A 22,667-nucleotide genomic window follows, 5' to 3' on the forward strand; every position below is an offset into this window, starting at 1 on the left:
CCCTTGATTCAGCTTTCTCCCCTTTTCTCAACCTTAATTGTTCTTCTGTACAATATATGATCAGTGGTGATGTGACGGGGCAACACCCTTACCTGTCTAACCCTTGGCAGAGTTTCCTGGTAACAGGTATTTTTTGCAGAAGTGATTTCAGATGGCTTTATAAACGTCAATGCCACCTCAAAAATTTAAAATTAACCAGAAAATCCTTCCATTTCTGAAAATGATTGGAGACACAAAGGCGTCTTCTGAACCCTGTACACGCCCACACTGGTTGGAAGTGTCATGTGGGTGTGTCCCAGGAACACCCAAGGAGCCTGACTAACCTGCATCCCAGTCTGGCCTGTCCCCTTCCCAACATACTTGAAGGTTACAGGCGTTGTAATGGGGGGTTTCTTTCAGACAAAAGTAAGTGGGCTCTGAGATCCCAAGGGGCATCTGATTTCTACATTGATGAGAAGATAGTTAATTCACTGTTTTGTTCTGTTTAAAAATCTGGTAAGGTTGTTGCCCTTTGTTCAGAGGGGACACTGTTAAAAAGAACAGCAGCCCAGTAGCCAAGAAGAGATATGAAGTTCTTGGTGTATTCATTCAGTCTCATTTGCCAGCATTTGTTAAATTGGGTGTTTTCTGGACTCTTCTGTAGCATGAACAGGAAGAAGACACGAATACTTAGTCTTTGAGCTCTTTTTTCTGTCCAGCCAGCTGGTGTTTTATTTCTTTTTAAGGTTTTATTTTTAAGTAATCTCTACTCCCAACATGGGGCTCGAACTCATAGTCCTGAGTTCCAAGCTCCACTGATGGAGCCTGCCAGGCGCCCCCTCCCCCCACCCCCACCCCCAACGCCAGCCTGCTGTTTTAATGGTGGTTGTCACCACTCACTGTCTTAACTCTTCAGCAAGTGAACTTAATCACGTCGTGCTTTATGCGTTTCCACTGGGTGCTCAGAATTTTGACAGTGTCCCTTAAAGATAATTTTGGTTGATAATCGGGACCTAATGGCACTTCTCAAAATTGTCTCTTAATTGGCGGACACTTGATTAGTGTTGCTCTTCTGCTTCCCTCCCCTCCATAGTCTGCTCGCCTGATGGTTCACACCGTGGCCACCTTTAATTCCATCAAGGTAAGAGACCACGGCCAGCCCCCTCGGCTCCCGCTTCCCTTCACTGTTTTCCTTCTTCTGACTACATCTGTAGCACTTGTTACTCTCCTGGGGCCGAGTGTGTCCTGGGCAAATGTCCACTCTCCTCACACAGCAGGGCGGTGTGGTCGGCTTTCCTGGTCAAGAACTCGCCAGGTTTTAACGGGAAAGTCGGCCTTCCCTTCGGTTGTAGCGGGGCTGGGAGCTGCACGAAGTGTAGTGTCTGGAAGGCGGGGAATGTCTCCCTTGCCTCCTTACAGGAGACATTTGGCCTCATTCTGGTCCCCACGGTGTTTGGTCTCCTCCAGCACCGGGCCCTGCGCGCTCCTGCCCCTCTTGGGCTGCCGCGGCCTGCCCTCGGTGCCCGGGGGAAGTAGGCTCTGGGATCTATCCACACGGCTGTGCTCACAAAGCAGTCGCTCCGTGGCAGGCACCAGGCCGGGAGATGCGAGGGAAGATGAGCCGGCTGCGTGTCTCTGCAGCTTCAGGGGTGATCCTAGGTCAGATATTCACAGAGCGTTCTCGCCATCACACGTGGCTGACATTGGCGAGGTCCTTCCCTTCTGGACTTGCGCTCTAGTGTCTGCTAACCTACTTAGCCAGGAAGGTCGGAAGTGGGAGACCATCTGGGCTCCACCCTTTCCTCGCAAGCCAGGCCCCGGCGCTTTGGTTGTCTGCCCCCCATGTGAGCCTGGCTTGGGCCCGTGGCGGAGAGGATGGCTGAGCTGACCGTGTCCTCCCGCAGGAGCTGAACGAACGGTGGCGGTCCCTGCAACAGCTGGCCGAGGAGCGCAGCCAGCTGTTGGGCAGCGCCCACGAGGTGCAGAGGTTCCACAGGTAAGGGCGGCGCAGGGCTGGGGGAGCGTTGACCTTGGCAGTCCCTAAGCTGGCTGACTTGGATCTGATCGACATCTGGGCTCTGGCATCTGGGACACGTGTCATGGGGTAGACTGCTTGGTAAATAGTGAGTGAGCGAATGACCGTGTGTTCTTCTGCTCTTTTAGAGTTTTTCATGGCAGCCACTGGTGTCCAGGCACCACAGCTAAATCCGTTTCCTGTCTCGTCCTGTACTCGGGGCAGCCGTGCTCAGCGGTCGTTAACTGCCTGTGTGTCTCCCCTCAGAGATGCCGACGAAACCAAAGAGTGGATTGAAGAGAAGAATCAGGCTCTCAATACAGACAATTACGGCCACGATCTGGCCAGCGTCCAGGCCCTACAGCGCAAGCACGAGGGCTTCGAGAGAGATCTGGCGGCTCTTGGCGACAAGGTGAGAGGTGGCAGTGCCCTCTGTTGTCTTGGCCCCGGGTGGAGCACAGCTGCCACCTGGCAGAGCACGGCTCCCTCACTTGCCATCCCGCCACCTTGTTCCCATAGGTCAACTCCCTGGGGGAGACAGCCGAGCGCCTGATCCAGTCCCACCCCGAGTCAGCCGAGGACCTGCAGGAAAAGTGCACCGAGCTGGACCAGGCATGGAGCAGCCTGGGAAAGCGCGCGGACCAGCGTAAGGCCAAGCTGGGCGACTCCCATGACCTACAACGCTTCCTCAGTGACTTCCGGTATGGAGCGGAGAAGCGTTTGTGTGCTCGTTGGGAAAGCGCTCTGTGGCTGATGTGCAGCCCTCAAACTAGCAGATGACAGCAAGTCAAAAAATAAGTGTCCGCTTCCCGGTCTAGGATGTGCACATGCACGCCATCTCTCCCCCATTTCCCGCCAGACCCTCTTCTGTTTCTTCCTCAGACGAATCTTTCAGAGTAGAGATGTACCTTAGTGTCTTCCAGTCGTTTTATTTAGAGAAATTTCAAGGCTGTAGAAAAATAGCCTGAAGCGGTGAACACGGATGACATCCTTCATCTGTAGTCACCAGTGAAGTTCTTACGACTTCGGCTTAACCTCCAAACACATTACTCTGTCTTGCTGGCCCACCTGAAAGTCGGTTGCAGATCCGTGGCCCTTCCTTTACCTTTAAGTGCCTGGGCCTGTGTCTCCTGCAAACAAGGGTTTCCTGTTCACCGCACATCTGTCCTCCACCCCACGGTCTAACCCAGTCCAGTCCAGCAGTATTGAATCCAGTCTGCGTCCGGTTTCTCCACGTTGTCTCAAATGTGTACTCAGTAGCCAGGGTTTATTTTTTGGTCCAGGATCCAGTTGAGAATTACTGTTGCAGTGATAGAATGGTCTCCTTAACCTAGAACAGTATCCCTCTGCACTTTGATGACCCTGATGGTTTTGAAAAGTCCAGATCACTTGTCTAGCAGAATCTCCCGTGACCTGGGACCTGTCTTAAGACTACGTAGCGCTCCACTGGTGGGTGATCTATGACTTGGTCCCTGGCACCCATTCAGGACAGGTGTTTTTTTCGTGGCATGCTTTTGTGCTAACGAGGGTCTTGCACACATACCTGCGTGCGTGTACATGTGTATTTTATCTAGGCATTTCCTCTGTACAGATAGGAGAGGGCAGGCAGTTCTCTGGCAGGAGTTGGGTTTTTTTTTTTTTTTTTTTTTTTTTTGAGGTTAAGGTCACATAACATAGAGTTACAATTTTTTTTTAAGTTTATTTTTGAAAGAGGGAGGGAGAGAGAGAGCATGCACTGGTGGGGGCGGGGCAGAGAGCCAAAGCAGGGGTACAGAGGATCCAAAGCAGGTTCAAGGCTCTGAGCTGACAGCAGTGAGCCCAATGCAGGGCTTGAACCCATTAACCATGAGATCATGACCTGAGCCACCCAGATGCCCCCATACGGTTACATATTCTAAAGCGTATATAGTTCATTGATAATGAGTGTGTTTGCAGCATTATACCACTACCAGCTCTCTGTAGTTTTGACAGTTTGCACTACCCCAGACGAATACCCCAAACCCCATGAGGAATCACTGCCCATTCCCCTCTCCTTGAATCTGCTTTCCATCTCTGTGGATTTGCCTCTTGTGGGTGTATTTTATCGAAGGAAGCCTAGGACCTGTGCCTTTACACATTGATTTTTGCACCCTCGTGTGCGGACATCAGTAAGAACCTGGGTTCAGCATGTGCAGAGGCCTGGGACAGCTGTGGGCTCAAAGAAGAGTGATTTCATCTGGAAAACTTAACCATAGCTGTTGTCTCTGTTAGAACCTGTTCCTCTGCAGAAACAGAAGATCTGAGTTACAGACTTCGTTCATTGTCTTCTGAGGAACGCTTGATTTTTTTTTTTTTTTTGTCTTTCAGTTTTTCTTAATGTCTCAGACGAACAAGAGGATTTGAAACATGCCCAGAGATGTAGATGAACTAGTTAGCCATTCAGTAGATTGGCTAGTTCGTAGATAACTAGTTAGCCCTGAATAATCATTCAGTGGGTTAACTAGTTCACCCTGAATAATGTTCTGAGACCAGAGTGGCGTGGCTCTTTTTTCCTGGGCAGAAAGCCTACTTGCCAGGTAATATAATAGCCATTTCTCTGTGGGTCTGCTTGCCAGGGACCTCATGTCTTGGATCAATGGAATACGAGGGTTGGTGTCCTCAGACGAGCTCGCCAAGGATGTCACCGGAGCTGAAGCCTTGCTGGAGCGACACCAGGTAGGTGGACCTGCCGGCCGAGCAGCAGAAAGGAGGTAGCACTGCGGGGCCGGGAAGACCTTGCCTCTGCCGCCAGCACCACCCTTCACTGTGAGTCGGTGGTTGACACGACGGTGGGCGTCTAGAGCGGGTTATCTAACCCCTTCCCTCCTCTTGGCAGGAGCACCGAACGGAAATTGATGCCAGGGCTGGCACTTTCCAGGCATTTGAGCAGTTTGGGCAGCAGCTGTTGGCTCATGGGCACTATGCCAGCCCAGAGGTCAAGGAGAAACTGGATATTCTCGATCGGGAGCGTGCAGGTCTGGAGAAGGCCTGGGCTCAGCGCAGGATGATGTTGGATCAGTGCCTTGAACTGCAGGTACGTGTGAGGGCCATCACGCCCTTTTGCCACGGGCTTTCTGGCCGGGGTTTCACTGCCAGAGGCCCCGTCTTCCCACCTGCCTCCCCTTCTGTAGCTGTTTCATCGGGACTGCGAGCAAGCTGAGAACTGGATGGCCGCCCGGGAGGCCTTCTTGAACACTGAGGACAAAGGAGACTCACTGGACAGCGTGGAGGCTCTGATCAAAAAACACGAGGACTTCGACAAAGCAATTAACGTGCAGGTGAGGCCTTTGTACCTTCAGGTCTAAATGTAGATTTTTCCAGATGGTCGTCTCTCTTTGTTGGCCTATTTTCCTTTCTGTAATAACGACTAGAATAAAAACTAGTCACTGACTTGGGTGAGTCACAGTTTTGGCCCCTGCCTTAAATTGGAATACTTGATATCGAATATACAAAGGAAGAACCGTCCTCTCTACACCTCCAACAGATACCTGTATGGTCCAGGGAAAAGGACACACAGAAAAATGGTTTTTAAAACTTAGGTGTATAAATTCTGGTATTTCTGAGTTTTTTTTTTTTTTTTTTTTTCAATGTTTTTTATTTATTTTTGGGACAGAGAGAGACAGAGCATGAACGGGGGAGGGGCAGAGAGAGAGGGAGACACAGAATCGGAAACAGGCTCCAGGCTCTGAGCCATCAGCCCAGAGCCCGATGCGGGGCTCGAACTCCCGGACCGCGAGATCGTGACCTGGCTGAAGTCGGACGCCCAACCAACTGCACCACCCAGGCGCCCCATGGTATTTCTGAGGTTTTAATGGGGATGCCACAGAGAGGAAATTTATAACGTGTAGTAAGGAAAGAGAATGCGTGAACAGAAACAACTCAGGAAGACAGGAACCTCGATTTATAACTCATCTTGTTGAAATCTGACTCCTTTTTCCCACCAGTTTGATTCTGTGTGTGACATTCTCTGGTGTTGTAGCTCCTGTCCCCAGTGTGACCTGGCGTCTTCTTGAGTTAAACTCTACTCTCGTAATGGTCGAAATCAAGCTTTCTTCTGGCCTTTTACTCGCCTTCTAAAGTGTCAGTGTATTCTGATCCTGCCACAGCGAGTTCCCAGTCACCCAAGAGTAACCATTCTCTTTGCAAGACCTGCGGTCCAGGCTGGGCCGTCCCACCCACCTTGACCTCCCGCCTTTGTTTGCCGCCAGGAAGAGAAGATCGCCGCCCTCCAGTCCTTTGCTGACCAGCTCATTGCCGCCGGCCACTATGCCAAGGGCGACATCTCCAGTCGGCGCAACGAGGTTTTGGACAGGTGGGTGTCGCGTGGTGCTGACCGGCCTCCCGGACTGTCCCATTCTGAGGGAGGTTCACCTTTGGGCTCGGTTTCACTTGGTCAGGTGGCGACGCCTAAAAGCCCAGATGATTGAGAAGAGATCAAAGCTGGGAGAATCGCAGACACTCCAGCAGTTCAGCCGGGACGTGGATGAGATCGAGGCTTGGATCAGCGAGAAATTACAGACCGCGAGTGATGAGTCATACAAGGACCCCACCAACATCCAGGTGAGTAGGTCCGAACGGCCTCTCGTCTCTGCGATGGCCCGCGTCAGTGAGCGGGGTAGGTTTTGTTAGAGAAGGCGTCTTGAAGAGGAGGCTGTGCCTAGAAAACCAGTTCTATGTGCTGGAGCCGATGAAAATTATTCTAAGAAGCTGAACCAGTGGAAGAGGGTCACCAGACTCTCAGACGTGAGAAAGGGCTTTCCTCATGTTTCCCCATGGAAGCCTATCAGCTCTGAAGGCTCTGAAGCCCCGTGTCAGCTCTGAAAAGTCTGCTGGGTCCCCTCTTGTTTGCCCCAAAGGCTGAGCTTTCCCAGGGGAAGTGTGACAGCAAAATGAGCTGCTGTTTAAGGGCTGAGATGTGCGTTCACCTCAGTATACTGAACTCTTGTTGTTTTAATCTATTTTTGTAGCTTTCCAAGCTGCTGGTAAGTTTTTAATTTTTTAAAAGAGTTTTAGTTAAATGCGCTCCAGTGTTTGTGTCCTTCTGCGTAGATCCTTGTTGTGGCCACACGCAGTCACTCGTGTCTCCTCACCCATGCTTCTCATTTCTAATGATCCATCACACTCCATCAGGTGTCCCTGTGGGATGTGGCTTTCTCTGTCCTAATGAGCCTGCAGCCCTGCTCCCCCTTCCCTCTCCCCATGTGTCACTTAGGCACATTCTGTGCAATGTTTGATTTGGGGGCAGTAGTTAACGGCTGTCTTTCCAGAGGCACTTCTTTAAAAAAAATAATAATAATCAGCTTTGTCTGTGTAGACTCGTGCTCACGGTTCTTGGAGGCCGAGAGCATGGAGTCTGTAGCGCAGTGTGTTTTCTGACGCACCCAGGCTGCCATCCACAGGTGCTGGTCCCTGGAGAGGGACAGTCAAAGAGCCACATAGAAGCAGATGATCTGCTTCCAAATCTAACAGGGACCAGGGGTGAGAGGTTAAGGAAGAAGGGGGACATGATTACTCAGGGGGTTAGTGAAGGGGATTTTTCAGTCCAAATGTAGCTCAGATGTCTCTGTGAACAGATGGAAGCAATGAAGAAACAGGATAGGTGCGGTTTGAGGAGTGATGGGAGCGAGAAACAGAAGAGGGGAATTGGACCGAGGTCAGGAGGGATTGGACCCTTCTCGGTCTCAGCCGGGGCTCAGGCACCGGAGTCCGTGAAGGAGCCACCTCGACATCAGCGCCGCGTTGCGCCAGCCCAGCGGCTCCACCCTTTGACAGTTCCTGCCCCTGAAATGAAACATTTGATGCAGAATCCTTCCCCGACCGTGCTGTTTTTTGTGTTTTAGTTTTTTCCCCCAAATAATACCTTCCCCTGGACCCTCCCTTTCTCACCCAGAATTGTGCCACAGCTGTGTCCTTGCACTGTTCCTTGTGGTGTTTCCTAGACCTTCTGTTTCTTTGTGGATTTTTTTTTTAAGTTTGTTTATTTATTTTGAGAGGGTGGGGAGTGGCAGAGAGAGAAGAGAGACAGAATCCTGACCTAGGGCTCCGTCTCACAGACCGTGAGATCATGACCTGAGCCGAGATCTAGAGTCAGACGCTTAACCAACTGAGCCACCCAGGCACCCCTCTCTGTGCATTCTTAATAATCCCTTCCAGCCCCAGCATCAGGAGCCCATCATTCTCCCGGCCCTCTCTTTTCCTGGCAAAAATAAATTGCTAGCTACTGTCAAGCTTGGATGTTGACTGTATTCACAAGTTTTGATTAATGTCAGCTACCTCATGAGAAGGCAGCAAAGCCACAGCCTACAGCAGCTATGGATTCTTCTCTGTCAGTGGAGGGTCAGCCTGACCGTCTAGAGTGATCTCGGCCTTGCAGGAGGAGCGGGCCAGATGTGTGTTATCTGTTAGATGCTCTGTGTGCTAAGGAGTAAGCCGTGGAGAGAAATTGATGTCCGAGTAAATGAAACGTTGCAATTGCCTGTTGCTGATTTATACAGAATGTTCAAAAGTATATAATTCTAGGACTTCGCTCCCAGATAGCCAGTCCAGCTGGTTTAAGAACTGACTCAATTCACCTACTCCTGAGCGGGTTCGTTTCTTCTCCTGGTGCAGACCTTCTGCCAAACTCCCAACACTGAGCCCTAAAATACGTCCAAAATTTGGTGTCTGCCGTCACTAAAAAACGTCACTTGCCCCCAGTTCTTTCAGCTTTCTACCACTTTCCCTTCTTCCTGACAATCCCTCATCCCTGAAAAAGAAGCGACCGAGCAGGACCTGGTTTTGAAAGGCGGTCTTTCTGGTGTTTCAGAGCAAGCACCAGAAGCACCAGGCCTTCGAGGCGGAGCTACACGCCAACGCCGACCGGATCCGTGGTGTCATCGACACGGGCAACTCCCTCATCGAGCGTGGGGCCTGTGCTGGCAGCGAGGACGCTGTCAAGGTATGGTGGGTGTGACGATGACTTTGAAACACAGTCCTAAGAGCGTAAACTGAGTTGTGCACGTTACAGGTGGGGAACGTTGGGAGAATGGCGCCCTCTCCGCCAGTCACTTGGCTTCAGGAGAGGGTGCTGCTCTCCGTGGCTTAGCATCTCCCATGGCTCCTTTCTCTTCCCCAGGCCCGTCTGGCGGCCTTAGCAGACCAGTGGCAGTTCCTGGTGCAGAAGTCAGCTGAAAAGAGCCAGAAACTGAAAGAGGCCAACAAGCAGCAGAACTTCAACACTGGAATCAAGGACTTTGACTTCTGGCTGTCCGAGGTAATGGCAGGTTTTCCTTCCCACCATTGGAGGATTTCTGGTCGTTTGGGATGACGGGCCAGTCAGTAAGCCCCGGACCGTGAAAGGGCAGGGCTCCCCTGGTGCCCCTTTTCACAGAAATCTTCATTATCAGATAAGAGGTGTGTGTTTTAGGGGATTTATTAGCAGAGAGAATGAAGGCGACAAGAAGAGCTTGTGTGTGGTGGGAACTGGGCTGTAGCTCACTCCTCTCTGTAGGGAAGGCAGATAGACAGTGATGATGGGGTCTGTGTGGCTGGCAGCCCTGATGAGTCTGTGCCCAGATAGAAACCAAAGTAGCAGTTAGGTCAGGAGGCCAGAGTTGGTAGAAAATTCGGGAAGTAAGGGAAGCGTAAAGAAATCAAAATTTTTAGAGACCACTAGTAACATCTGTCTCTCATCTGTATGTATTTCCGTTAACATTAGCATAGCTGTATTTTTATATATAGTTGAGCTCACGATGTCATTTCTCGTTAGTGCGTGTTGGGCGTGCTATTCTAAGTCACTGCAAAGTCTTCTTAAACGTTGGAATAACTCACAGCTGTGCCGTGGTTTTATTCCCACGCTGTTGGACACTCAGGTGTTCCCGGCTTTGTGGTGGGACATCTGCACTGAACGCCTTTGTACATTAATCTTTGTCCCTCCTGCCGGTTCTTCCCTCGGGGGAGGTTCCTCGAGGTGGGATTGCTGTTCACTTGGCCCCTGTGCCTCGGTGAAGGCTCCATGACCCTATAGCTGTAGTATTTCAAGTCCCAGGCTCTTGAATCTGCATTTGATTGACAGGGAGAGAGAAGGAGTCAGGCCGCACGGGCCGGTACAAGCAGAGTCGCTGTAACAGCAGTAACCTGTCATTGACACGTTTGCAGCTGTCCAGAGACGTGGCCGAACAACCGGGCGTCCTGGGTTTTCCGGAACACTCAACGCATCATATAGTGCTGGGCACCACACGGTAGCCCCCACTTTTGTGTTTCACCCCCAGGTGGAGGCCCTTCTGGCATCTGAGGATTACGGCAAAGACCTGGCCTCTGTGAACAACTTGCTGAAGAAGCACCAGCTGCTGGAGGCTGACATATCTGCCCATGAGGTGACTAGAGGGGGCGGTGGCACCCTATCGGGGACACAGCTGTGCTGGAACTGGCACATTGGGGGAAGGAGTGTGATGTCTGGCAGCTGAAGCCTCGATCTCCAGCGTTTGGCCTCAGGGCCATTTTATGCCCAGCACTATGATTGAAGGTGCCCTGGGAAGTTTATGTGGGTTTTGTCTGTCCATATTTGTTGTTATTAATCACGTTTTAAAAGTTACATTAAAAAAAAAAAAAACAGTCTCAAGGGCTTTTTGCCATCCTCAAAATGACAAAATCAGAAATGGAGAACAGAGCAGCAGTCTCCAGGAGTTAGGCACAGGGGTGGGGTGCAGCAAACGAGGAAGGGACAGAGAAGTTCCTTTGTGCTCACGGAACAATGTCTCTTGCTTTGGGTTACGTGAATCTGCACGTAGGGTCCAATTACGTGGTAGGTACTTGCACTCCCAGAGACACACGTGGACGCTTATGAAGTTGGTGAACTCTGACGAAGGCCCGTGGACGGCGCCAGGGTCACGTCCCAGCTCTGCTAGCACGCCGTGGTCGCTGCTACCGTGGGGAGAAGCTGGATGAGAGACAGACAGAAGTTGTACTGCTTTATCACTTCTCGGCCCTTTGGCTGAGATCAGGTGGAGAAGTTGTACTGCTTTTACAGCTTCTTGTGTGTCTGTAATTATTTCAAAATGAAAAAGAATAAAACTGAGAACGAGTTTATTTACCTAAAGTAATAACGAGCTCATGAAAAATTAACACGAATAACATTCTTAAAAAAATTTTTTTTTAATATTTACCTATTTTTGAGACAGAGAAAGGGCATGAACAGGGGAGGGTCAGAGAGAGAGAGACACACACACAGAATCTGAAGCAGGCTCCAGGCTCCAAGCTGTCAACACAGAGCCTGACGTGGGGCTCGAACTCACGGACTGTGAGATCATGACCTGAGCTGAAGTCAGATGCTTAACTGACTGAGCCACCCAGGCGCCCCTAACATGAGTAACATGCTTTATGGATGATAATTATATTTTTCAAAACCAAAAAAACAGAAGAGGGGCACTGGCCTTATTTTTGCAAATCTCTTTAATGTCCGGCTTAATGGAGTACAGCTGGATTCTTGTAGCTGCTTCTGAATTCAGTTTATGGGAGTGTGTCAGATACGGGGCAAACACAGCGTCCCACAGGGAGTTAGGGAAGGGAACAGTGTTTTAATCCAGGTGATGACAGATACTCTAACACCAAACTCAGTACATGCTAGTTGTGTAAAGGTGAGTTGCAAAGTGGACTCTGAAACTCTATCGATCAGTGTTTCATACCATTTAATATTAAAATCCATGGGTCCATCTTGGACTTAGAAAGGTTTTTTTTTTGGTTTTTGGTTTTGTTGTTGTTGTTTTTTACCCATGCGTGATGTTACAAAATCGTTTGGAAAACACTCTGAGTTATGCAGGACTTCTAAACGCTGGCACATTTTTTTATGTGATATCACATGTGCCGTCTGCTAACATCAAAGCCACTCTCAACGGGAAAATCTTCACAGATCGAGCAGCTGTCGAGCTTGTGGAGGTGAACGTGCAGCTACTGGAATCCTCATTTTCACATGAAAGTTCGGGTTTATCAGTCACAGCAAACTCCATCTTCCCGAAAGTGACAGTGTTTGCTTTGTTCTCGACAAGTATTTGTCAGATACCGACGTCTGGATGATCGTGGTTTGCTGGTCATCGTTCTTTTGCATGAAAATGACGGCCTGTGAAATAGCAGCTAGTTGGGCTCACGACACGTGCTCCTTTGCAGGACGGTCCTCGAGCCGGAGTACGTGGCAGAAGTATTTGGTCACACAGGACGTTAAAAGTGGCCTGTACTCCAAGATGGATATTGAATGACACTAACAACTTCTGCTTTTACAAGGATGCCCCTAAGGGAAAGCGTGTGCCCAGGAAGGATGGGATTCCTGCTGGTACGGCCTTGAGCCGAGGCGTCTGCACCGCGCCCCCCCCCCCCACCGTTGTATCGTGGTGCAAACATCCACGCAGCGAAAGGGGCGCATAAATGTCTTTGTGTCATTAAAAAAGTAGTTTTGATCCCTTAGAGCCCCAGGGCCCCACGTGTTGCACTTTGGCATCGTCGGTACTGCACAACCTGTGAAGATGGTCACGGGAAACCCAGGTTTCTCACCCCTCCTGCTGTGTCCCCTGCCCCAGGATCGCCTGAAGGACCTGAACAGCCAAGCAGACAGCCTGATGACCAGCAGCGCCTTCGACACGTCCCAAGTGAAGGACAAGCGGGACACCATCAACGGTCGTTTCCAGAAGATCAAGAGCATGGCGGCCTCCCGGCGAGCGAAGCTGAATGAATCCCATCGCCTGCACCAGTTCTTCCGGGACATGGATGATGAGGAGTCCTGGATCAAGTACGTGTCCCTGGGGCTTCCCATCCTGAGTCCTCCGGGACGCCCGCTGAGCCTCGGGTGGCGGGCACTGGGAGCCACAGGCGGGGCGGGTGTCCGGACCGCCTGGCCACGAGGTCTCACCCTCTCCGGGGAAGTGGGGCAGAACGTGCCGGGCCTCTCCTGGCACCCAGGTGTGCTGTGACAGGGTCATCCATGGCCTCTGGGTGGTGGCAGCACCTCACAGCTGCGCTGGGATCCCTGGGGAACTTGGCCACTGCCCCTCCGGAGACGACAGCCTGATCGCCCAGCAGGATCAGTCCTTGAAGGAAGGATTTTGTTTGTCATTCCTACCCTGTCACAAAGTTGCTGTAGCTTTATGTAAACACACCGTTATTTAAGGACAAAATCCTGTCTCCTGTTCCTCGCTTCCTTAAAAAATTCCATCCGTATCTTTATGTATTTCTACGTGTGATGTGTGCACGCTTGGTGAAGTAGGATTGATAGGGCGGCACCGGGTAGGTGCTCCTAGATACATACGTGGACACTCTTCGTTTGGGAAATAGAGGCTTTCGTCTCCCAGGACGCCGGCAAGGATTTCTGTGGAGAGAGGGGTAAATGTAGGCAGAGGACATCGTAGCGTATGTAGGTTCACAGCTCGCGACCGACCTGTCCAGCTGAAGACAGGGAGGTGCAGAGTGCCTGTTTGTGTCCAGGGAGAAGAAGCTGCTGGTGAGCTCCGAGGACTACGGCCGGGACCTAACAGGCGTCCAGAACCTGAGGAAGAAGCACAAGCGGCTGGAGGCAGAACTGGCTGCACACGAGCCTGCGATTCAGGTGGGGGACCTCTTCCGGCCGAGACGGTGGCGGGGACCCCGTGGGCCCTGGGGACGTGCAGAGAAATCTTTTGCTCTCATTCATTTCACTGAGGCCTAACGGTGTTTATGACCCCTCGTTCCAAACCTGGAAGAAAGTTGTGGGTGTGATGCTGAGGTTTTTCCTGGATGCGTCTAGAAGCAGATGATAGCTGTTGATCTAATCCTTCTCGCCCTGCAGGGTGTCCTGGACACTGGGAAGAAGCTGTCTGATGACAACACCATTGGGAAGGAGGAGATTCAGCAGCGTCTGGCCCAGTTCGTGGAGCACTGGAAGGAGCTGAAGCAGCTGGCGGCAGCCAGGTCAGCGGCCAGAGGAAGGCGCGCGTGTCCCGCATGTGGGTGCAGCGTGCAAGGCCGGGCTCAGAGCTTCTGGGCCCTCCTGCCACCGCCTGGACCTTTTTCTTGGGTGTGCAAGTACCACAGCTGGCTCATTCAGAGCCCCTTCCGACAGGCCCGTGCTCAGCTCGTCCCATGATGTGGATCTGAACCCAGCACGTGGTTCCCAAATTTCACGTTTGAACAACACTATCTCTGCTGCATGTTACGCGGAGGGCCTGACGGAACCATTTATGTCCCGCACGTGTGAATATTTGTAAGCAGATGTTAGCTATCAGAATTGAAGTTAGTGGCAATGGCTGATTGTTTTCCGTTTCCTGTAATTAGAGGCCAGCGGCTGGAGGAGTCCTTGGAGTATCAGCAGTTTGTAGCCAACGTGGAGGAGGAAGAAGCCTGGATCAATGAGAAAATGACCCTGGTAGCCAGTGAGGATTACGGAGACACTCTTGCTGCGATCCAGGTCAGAGAAGCTGGCGCCTGCTGCTTTGTTCAGTGGCTGTGTTCACGCCGGGAGAGCTCTCGGCCAGCAGTCACGGTCTCGCTGGTTGGTTTCAGTCCTCCCACCTCATGCGAGAGACCCTGCCCCTCTGGACAAATTTGCCCTGGCCGCCAGCCCTGGTGACCAGAGCCCCATGGTCGGTTACGGGGCCCCGTTTCCACGGGTTATTGGTGCCCATTGGTCCCCTGGGGCCCTCAGCTTGGGGCGTACAGCAGCAGGAATCTATGGGCCTGTGGTTCTGGAGGCTGGAAGGCTGAAATCAAGGTGCATCAGAACCTCATTCTCTGAAACTTTTAGGGGAGGCCCATTCCTGCCTCTTCTAGCTTCTCCCTGGCATTCCTGGCTGGCTCGTGGCAGTAGAATTGCAATCTGCTTGTTCTACGTGGCTCTTCCTTCTGTGTCTGTCTTCCCATGGCTTTCTCTCCAGCTGTGTCTGTGCCCAGATTTCCCTCTTAAATGACACAAATCCTGCTAGATTAGGTCCCGCCCCAGTGACCTCATGTGAACTTGGTTATACCTGCATCTGCAGAGACCTCAGTTCCACGTTCATAGGTGCCAGGGATTAGGACGCCCTTGTTTTCAGGGGACACACGAGCCCACACCCTGAGCACACGGGTGGCTGTGGCCGTGTCACAGTCATACAGGCAGCAGCGGCTTGTTATCCGTGGTTGTACCACTTTCGAGTGGGGCCCCTCACACAGCCCCAAGGCGGGGGCTGTGGGCCAAGGAACCACGACAGTGTCCCTGGCGGCTGGCACATCTCTGTTCCCTTCCTTTCGCCTCCCTCCAGCTGCCTTGCCCAGCTGCCATAGGCAGCATTCAAAGTGGCAGAGGTGGAAACTTCGAGGCTTAGCCCCAGGCATCACATGACACCATCCACGCCACATGGTGGCAAGCAGGCCAGGGCCACGGGCTGGATAAACACCTCCCCTCTTGCTGGGAGGAGCCACACGTTCTGGTCGGAAGTTCCCGGATCTGGGCCACCAGCCGTGGAGACAGAGTTTGCGTTCCCAAGAGTCTGGGTAGCCCCCGAGCCACGTTCTCAGAGGGGGCGTCCTATTCGGGTGGTTTAGACAGAGGAAAGGGTTTGTCTGTCTTCTGCACGGTCCCGGCCCGTGCAGAGGCCCTGTCTCCGCCCCTTCACTTGTACCGAGGGAGGGAGACTTGGAAGGTCGCTTAGGAGCTGAACCCAGGGGAAACAGCCTGAGAGTCCCCATTTGGTTGGGTGTGTCTTAAGCTTGTGTTGGGTTTCGTGCTTTCTGTGTGGTCTTGTAAGGGGAAGAGGGACGCTGTAGTGGTTGATTAGCAGGAGTTAACCCCTTCAGTAAGGCCTTCCCTGACGTCCCTTCTCAAGCTCAGCCTGCGCTGCCAGTTACTTGCTACATCATGGTTTTACCACCTTCATAATTACCTGTTAACATCGGTCCCTGTGTCCTCAGCCTCCAGCTAGACTGGGACGCGTGTGAGGTCAGGTGGCTTACAACTCTGTGCTCTGTGCCCCCTGCCCGGTACTGGCACATGCCAGGCCCTCAGCAGCTGGCCTTTCTGCTTCCACTCCAGGGCTTACTAAAGAAACACGAAGCTTTTGAGACAGACTTCACTGTGCACAAGGACCGTGTGAATGACGTCTGCAGTAACGGACAAGACCTCGTTAAGAAGGTGAGCCTGGCCTGCCTGTAAAATGTTCATTTTCCACACGAGGGATGCATGCCCGCACAAAGTCCATCTGCTGGAATATTCCCCCAAGAAAGGTTTTTGCATAGAGACTGGTAGCAATTCCATTCCCGTATTCCATAAAGAAGAGAAGGGTTATATGATTGGTCGGGTGTTCTCCCCCTTTCCGAAGCCAGTTGGTAAAGTTACTCTACAGCACTTACATTCCCTGCCTTTGTTAAGCAGAGAAGCATCCCTGATGGTCTTTCTGCGACATTGGCATTCCCACATAGCGGCTCTCTTAGTTTTTCTTGGGAGGTACAAGCTCTTTACAGAAGTACTAGAAAATGCAAGAAAAATAAAGCCACCAGAAGGATCGATCACCAGCGAGGTCTGCATGCCTCACCTCCCTGACTCCTCCACACGTACAGCCTCCCCTGGATAGGATAGGTCCAGTTCCGTCGATGTACGTCGCACTGCGAAGCCTGGCTGCGTCCAGGATGTTTTGGAAACAAATGTGTTAAAATCACGAGGTTTATTTCGGTCCGGCAGCCCTTGAGGGAGGGCAGATGGGAGGGGTCTTGGGCTTTCTCACCAGCAGTGAAGTCAGGTCACTTGCGTGTTGGCGCTCCAGACTAGGCGCAGTGCTGCCATTGGTCGCGACTTAGTGACACGATCACTTAGGTGCGGTGACAGATGTTCAGTACCACGAGACAAGTACCTTTTAACAGCTGTAGCTTCCTGTTGCAAACGCAACAAGTAGATAAGATTTCTCGTCACGGGATTTGCTCCAAGCCTGGGGTTGAGACTAGGGATCCGGTCCGTAGGAGGTAGCAGTATGTTCAAGTCCGTGCTCACTGCAGAGCTTTTCTCCCTTGCGCTTATGAGCCAGTAAACTAACAGGAAAGCTGATTTCAGAAACATACCACGTATGAACAGAGATGAGACCTGCAGACGATCTCCACGCGCACGCAGCCCTGCTGCGTGTTCTCTGTTCTTGTGGCCTGGGCCGTGACTGCGAATATTCTGCAGCCTTCCAGCGGAGCCCGGTGCTTTGCTGTCAGCAACAGTCTTTGTTTCCTCCCTGAGTTTCTCTCTACGTTTTATGCTGACTTGTGTATGGTTTCAAATGCAGTTTATCCAAGACTGAATCTGAGTGTTTGGGGCCCAAGAATTGTCAGTGTCCGCTTTTTCTGAACTGTTGGGTTTTTTTATTTGTTTTTTAATATTAATTTTTAAGAGAGAAAGAGAGAGAGTGTGTGCAGGCAGGGGAGGGGCAGAGAGAGAGGAAGACACAGAACCCGAAGCAGGCTCCAGGCTCCGAGCCGTCAGCACAGAGCCCGACGCGGGACTCGATCTCATGAACTGTGAGATCATGACCCGAGCTGGAGTCCGATGCTGAACCGACGGGTCCCCTCGGCCCCTCTGAACGTTGTTTTTGTTGCATGTGCGTAGTAGCCGTTTTTTTGGATGTGTAGTAAGTTGGAAGTATCTGTGCTTTTTCTCCATTTTTGCTATGAAGAATGCTAACGAGGGGTTCCCTTGTTAGGGGGTGGCTCAGTCGGTTGAGCATTCAACCCTTGGTCTCAGCTTAGGTCTTGATCTCAAGGTTACGAGTTCAGGCTTTGCACTGGGTGTGAAGCCTTACTTAAAAAAAAAAAAAACCAAACTAACAAATACATCATTGTGACATTTCGGCACGTTCCTCAGTGTTTCTTCAGAACTGCTTCCTGTGAGTGGAATTGCAAGCATTCCCCTTTCAAGGCTTTTACTCCGTGTTGCCCGTGGAGAAGCCTTCCCTGCCATTCCTCCCCCCGGAGGAGGGCAGCGGGGCGCACGGCCCGCCTCACCGGCCTGGAGGGCCTTTGCGGGCAGGGAGGGTACGGGTGTGGTGGCTGCGGCCGGGGGTGAGGCCGACCAGGCTATGCCTTCTCTCCGTGGCCTAGAACAATCACCATGAGGAGAACATCTCTTCAAAGATGAAGGGCTTGAACGGGAAGGTGTCAGACTTGGAGAAAGCCGCTGCCCAGAGGAAGGCAAAGCTTGATGAGAACTCGGCCTTCCTTCAGTTCAACTGGAAGGCTGACGTGGTGGAGTCCTGGATCGGTGAGTGAGCGCTGGCCCGTCCAGCCTGGCCCCAAGTTTCTCGTCCTCCCCGGCCAGGAGGATTGTTGCAGGGCCGTAGCTCATGTGTTTCCTCAGCAGTTGGTTTTCTTCTCCAGAGAAGAAACGGATCTATTGCAGGGGTGTCTGAGAAGACACCGTGTCCTGAGGCCGAGGGCGGGGGCCGTGGGTCCTTAGCCCAGGAGGGAGTGACAGGCGTCACAGCACAAACAAAATGGCACGGCAGCGGACACACAGCTGTGCTGTCCCCTAGCTGCCCGGGCCCAGGGTGCAGTCCGGCTCCTGGGCAAGAGGGGACCAGACTCTGGGACCCGTGTGACCCTGGTGGTTGCTGTCACTTAAGCGACAATTGAACCACAATCCAGGATGAGCTGGAAGGACCTCGTCCCGGCCCGGCTAGAGAACGGGCCTGGCTGCAGGGAGGTGGGAACCGGCTGACATGGGGTCAGAGACCGCTGTTAGTGTTATTGGGATTTAAACATCCACAGGGTGACAGCGTGCCTCAGTTTTCTTAATTCACCTCACTGTACCAAGAAGGCTGGCCTATTTCTCGTTTTTGGTTTCTCAGGTGAGAAGGAGAACAGCCTGAAGACGGACGATTATGGCCGCGACCTGTCTTCCGTGCAGACCCTCCTTACCAAACAGGTCAGTCTTGGCCCGTTTGTTGCCCGACCGAAATGTGTGCAGATAGCGCGTCCTTGCAGGCGGCTGGTGCTCTGCAGCTCTCGCTGAGAGACCCCCTGGGGCTCAGCAGTGAGCAGGGTGCGGTTCTGGTCCTCGGGGAGCTTCCAGACCAGGCATCCGTGCTCCGGCCCGACGGCAGGGTGTGCTGTGGACTTAACACCCCAGCGGTGTCTGACTCGGGTGCCAGAAAGCCAGGGCTGATGGGGAAGGCCTTCCCAGAGGGGAGCGGCTCAGCTGGGTCACCAAGGGTAAACTGCAGGCAGTCAGGTGGGGAGGCAGGCGCTCGTTCTGGGCGGAGGTAGTGGGGCGAGCGGGGCACGTAGAGGGAGCCCCACACCTCAATCTGCCTGTGGGGCAGGAGGCTGTCAGGAGAAGGTGGGGACTCTGGGCCGACGGTCTGGCTTGGGCGGCTGGCCAGACAGGCTCTGGTGCCGTCGCGCTGAGGCCCCCAGAAAGGGCGGGTTCCGGCGTCCCTGCCAACCCTACAGATTGGCTTACCGTTAGCTCCTCGTTCCAGGAAACCTTTGACGCCGGCCTGCAGGCCTTCCAGCAGGAGGGCATCGCCAACATCACTGCCCTCAAAGATCAACTGCTGGCCGCCAAGCACATTCAGTCAAAGGCCATCGAGGCCCGGCACGCCTCCCTCATGAAGAGATGGAGCCAGCTTCTGGCCAACTCAGCCACCCGGAAGAAGAAGCTGCTGGAGGCGCAGGGTCACTTCCGCAAGGTAAGCGGCGGGGCCCCTGTGGAGCCCAGCCGGCCCGGCGCGCAGGGCAGGCCCGCCGGCCACACAGACGTTCTGCATGCGGCCTGGGGTCGGCTTGAACCTAGCAGAAGGGGACCTTTGCCTCCGCGGCTGCTGCCCATTCATGTGCAGTGAGGGGAGGAAGTCGGAGGCCTTTGGAGAAGCGGGGGCACCGGCTCCACCCGGACGGCCCAGAAGCACACCTGCCTTTCCCAGCCTCCGGCCCCAGCGTGGCGCGCGCAGCCTCGAGGCCGTGCTGAGCTGGGCTGCTCTGCTCCCAGGTGGAAGACCTCTTCCTGACCTTCGCCAAAAAGGCATCTGCCTTCAACAGCTGGTTTGAAAACGCCGAGGAGGATCTGACCGACCCCGTGCGCTGCAACTCCCTGGAGGAGATCAGAGCCTTGCGGGAGGCCCACGACGCCTTCCGCTCATCCCTCAGCTCTGCGCAGGCCGACTTCAGCCAGCTGGCCGAGCTGGACCGCCAGATCAAGAGCTTCCGCGTGGCCTCCAACCCCTACACGTGGTTCACCATGGAGGCCCTGGAGGAGACGTGGAGGAACCTGCAGAAGATCATCAAGGTGCCGCTGCCGCCCCGCCCAGAGCCGTCAGCCCGAGCTCGGGGGCTTGGGGGGGCTGGTGGGTCGGTCTCACTTCCAGAAGCCGGAGCAGGTGCTGGCCAGCAGCCCATGCGAGGCCGACCATCAGTGCCTTCCCCTCACCTCTTGCTGGAGTTCGTGGGGGCGGCGGGGGGGGGGGGGTTCCGAGGAGCCAGGGAACTGAGGGTTCTGAGCTCCCTAGATGTCCACCAGCTTCCCTCTTTGGGTTGAGGTCAACATCCAGTCCTCCCTGCCTCCCAGCGCAATGGTCTCTGCTCATACTCGGCTTCAGAAAACTGAAATTCTGAGGCCTCTGGTCCGTCTCGAGGGCACCCCACCCCTCCCCGGAGCTAGTCCCGGAAGGAGGGCACCGGTGACTCAGCGTCCCCTCCGCTTGGGCCTAGGAGCGGGAGCTGGAGCTGCAGAAGGAGCAGCGCCGGCAGGAGGAGAACGACAAGCTGCGGCAGGAGTTCGCCCAGCACGCCAACGCATTCCACCAGTGGATCCAGGAGACCAGGTGCCGTTGCCCCTGCTCCCCGTCCCCATCCCCCGCTCCAGTCCCCATCCCCCGCTCCAGGGGAGGGCGCGCTGTGGGCAACCCCGGAGGCGCTCTGGCAGGAAGGGAGGGAGGGAGGGACGGAGGGAGGGAGGGTTAGGGGCACACGCTGGGCCGGCTCCAGCCAGAGGGGTGGGCGGAGTTCCCAAAGGTCCAGTTGTGGGGTGTCCTGGGTTGGGTGGGACTGTGCGTGGTGGGCAGTCGGTCCTAAGCAGCACATCAGGGACTCACGATACAGGGTCGTGTGCAGTGTAGGTACTGATGTTCTTGCTTTTGTTTTTCTTTTCTTTCCTGTGTCTCTCTCTGTCCCCCACCTCCCGATTGCTGCTATCTGGACACCACCTTGTCTTGCGGCTGCTTGGATCCCATCTGCACAGAACGTATCTCCTCGATGGGTTAATATTGTCTTCTTATTTCTCCGGGCTCGTGGTGTGGTTGTGTCTCCTGTGCTTGTCCCCTGCCCTCTGTCCCCCTGTGGCCTGGCTTGCAGAGGATCCCAGGATGGGCCTTGCTGCCCAAGGCGGGCTGCACTTCCCCTGCCCCGCCCTCGCCCCACCTCTGTCCCCGTCCCCCTCCAAGGAGTGCGTGCCTTGCCTCACAGCCCACTGTCCTTGACAGCTTGCGGTCTGGGGAGGGGAGCCACTCCCACCTTCCTGTTCAGATTCCAAGGGCCCTCTCAGGGAGGGAATGTGACCAAGCCAGAGGGCCAGAGCTGGAGTCCAAAGCCTCTGAGAATCCCAGTGCTTGTTCAGCCATTGGGATTTTACTGGACTTCTTTTCTGCCTCTTTTCCCCTTGTGTCCGGTGGGACCAGATTTAGCTCCTAGGGGGTCATGGTCACGAAGTAGGAGCTTCGGCTGGTACAGTGAGTTCCCAGCCGTGCACTGGCCCCTCCCCCAGTGCCCCATACCACAGCTTTCCCAGGGGAAGGGGCATAGCATCATTTGCCCCTTCAGAGGAGGCAGAAGTGCCTGGGTTCCCGGAGGTGGAGAGGCGGGGCTTGGGAGGAGCCCTGGGAGAAGCAGGGTGGCCCCGCCCAGCACTGGGAGGGGCCTCTCCTTGAGGCTTCAGCCTCTGCCTGGGTCCAGCACCTGTGCGTTCTCCCCCAGGCCCATGTAAAGCCAGGGTTGAGGGGACCTCAGTGGCTGAGTCTAGCATTCCAGGGGTTCTACAGACGGGTAGTTGGGGTGTGTAAGTATGGTAATGGGAGAAACAGGTCCAGTACCAGCTGACCCAGCTACCTGTGCTGGAGGCAGAGGGGGTCAGGATTTAGGGGTTGCAGCTTCTAGCTGGAGTTGATTAGCCGCCTGACATCCGCTCCCCTCCCCAGCCCTGTGGCTGTGTCTGCCAATCTGGTCTTGTCTCCGTGGGTGCCGTTGCTCCTCTTACCACGTGGCTCCTCCCCAGCCCTGTCCCGTCTTGCTTGGTCGCAGTGTGAGCTGCCCTGAGGCCGCCCGTCCTCCCCGGCGGCGCAGCCCCACCAGGTCCCTGCCTGGGCGCCAGGTTGCCCCGCCTGTGCACTGCCAGCTTGGGCCTTGTGGCGCGTGTCTGTCTCGGTCTGCTCTTGCCTGCCCGTGCCTTCGGTGTATTCATTTGGTTTCTTTTCTTTGACTAGCATAGCGTATCGTCGGGTCATTCGTGTCTATCAGTATGAAGTTGGGGATGATCTGTCTGGAAGGTTTTTCTCCTCTTATTTCTCTTCTTACCTCACTGTGGTTTTACCAATGCACTCTTGACTTCCCCAGGCGGCTCCGCTTTCTGACTAACCCACCGCCCTCGGCCGCTTGGGAAGGAGGGGTCTGTCCTCCTCCCACTGCACCGGCACCCAGCCTCCTGCCCCTGGGTCCTGGGGGT

At 53.9% G+C, this 22,667-nt stretch overlaps 1 protein-coding gene across 5 annotated transcripts in view; it reads left to right on the forward strand.

Moving 5' to 3' along the window:
* Nucleotides 1-22,667, forward strand: part of SPTAN1 (spectrin alpha, non-erythrocytic 1) — a 62,770-nt gene that overhangs the window by 36,955 nt on the left and 3,148 nt on the right. For 2 of the 5 annotated variants that reach the window (XM_047070304.1, XM_047070329.1), the window contains 24 exons: nt 1,073-1,120; nt 1,884-1,975; nt 2,261-2,405; nt 2,513-2,694; nt 4,588-4,687; nt 4,848-5,045; nt 5,143-5,289; nt 6,220-6,323; nt 6,409-6,571; nt 6,979-6,993; nt 8,817-8,948; nt 9,126-9,263; nt 10,261-10,365; nt 12,559-12,767; nt 13,460-13,580; nt 13,800-13,921; nt 14,285-14,417; nt 16,017-16,115; nt 18,056-18,215; nt 18,802-18,878; nt 19,435-19,644; nt 19,944-20,240; nt 20,663-20,775; nt 21,192-21,209. In XM_047070304.1, the coding sequence (XP_046926260.1) occupies nt 1,073-1,120; nt 1,884-1,975; nt 2,261-2,405; nt 2,513-2,694; nt 4,588-4,687; nt 4,848-5,045; nt 5,143-5,289; nt 6,220-6,323; nt 6,409-6,571; nt 6,979-6,993; nt 8,817-8,948; nt 9,126-9,263; nt 10,261-10,365; nt 12,559-12,767; nt 13,460-13,580; nt 13,800-13,921; nt 14,285-14,417; nt 16,017-16,115; nt 18,056-18,215; nt 18,802-18,878; nt 19,435-19,644; nt 19,944-20,240; nt 20,663-20,775; nt 21,192-21,209 (3,128 nt within the window). The remainder of the gene's footprint in view (nt 1-1,072; nt 1,121-1,883; nt 1,976-2,260; nt 2,406-2,512; nt 2,695-4,587; nt 4,688-4,847; nt 5,046-5,142; nt 5,290-6,219; nt 6,324-6,408; nt 6,572-6,978; nt 6,994-8,816; nt 8,949-9,125; nt 9,264-10,260; nt 10,366-12,558; nt 12,768-13,459; nt 13,581-13,799; nt 13,922-14,284; nt 14,418-16,016; nt 16,116-18,055; nt 18,216-18,801; nt 18,879-19,434; nt 19,645-19,943; nt 20,241-20,662; nt 20,776-21,191; nt 21,210-22,667) is intronic. The other 3 variants (XM_047070311.1, XM_047070338.1, XM_047070319.1) reach the window with 2 other exon arrangements.

The sequence above is a fragment of the Lynx rufus genome, unplaced genomic scaffold (genome assembly GCF_022079265.1).
Source record: "Lynx rufus isolate CCGP_SWC_20201006 ecotype Redwood Valley unplaced genomic scaffold, mLynRuf1.p SCAF_10, whole genome shotgun sequence".
In the NCBI taxonomy this organism is placed as follows: domain Eukaryota; kingdom Metazoa; phylum Chordata; class Mammalia; order Carnivora; family Felidae; genus Lynx; species Lynx rufus.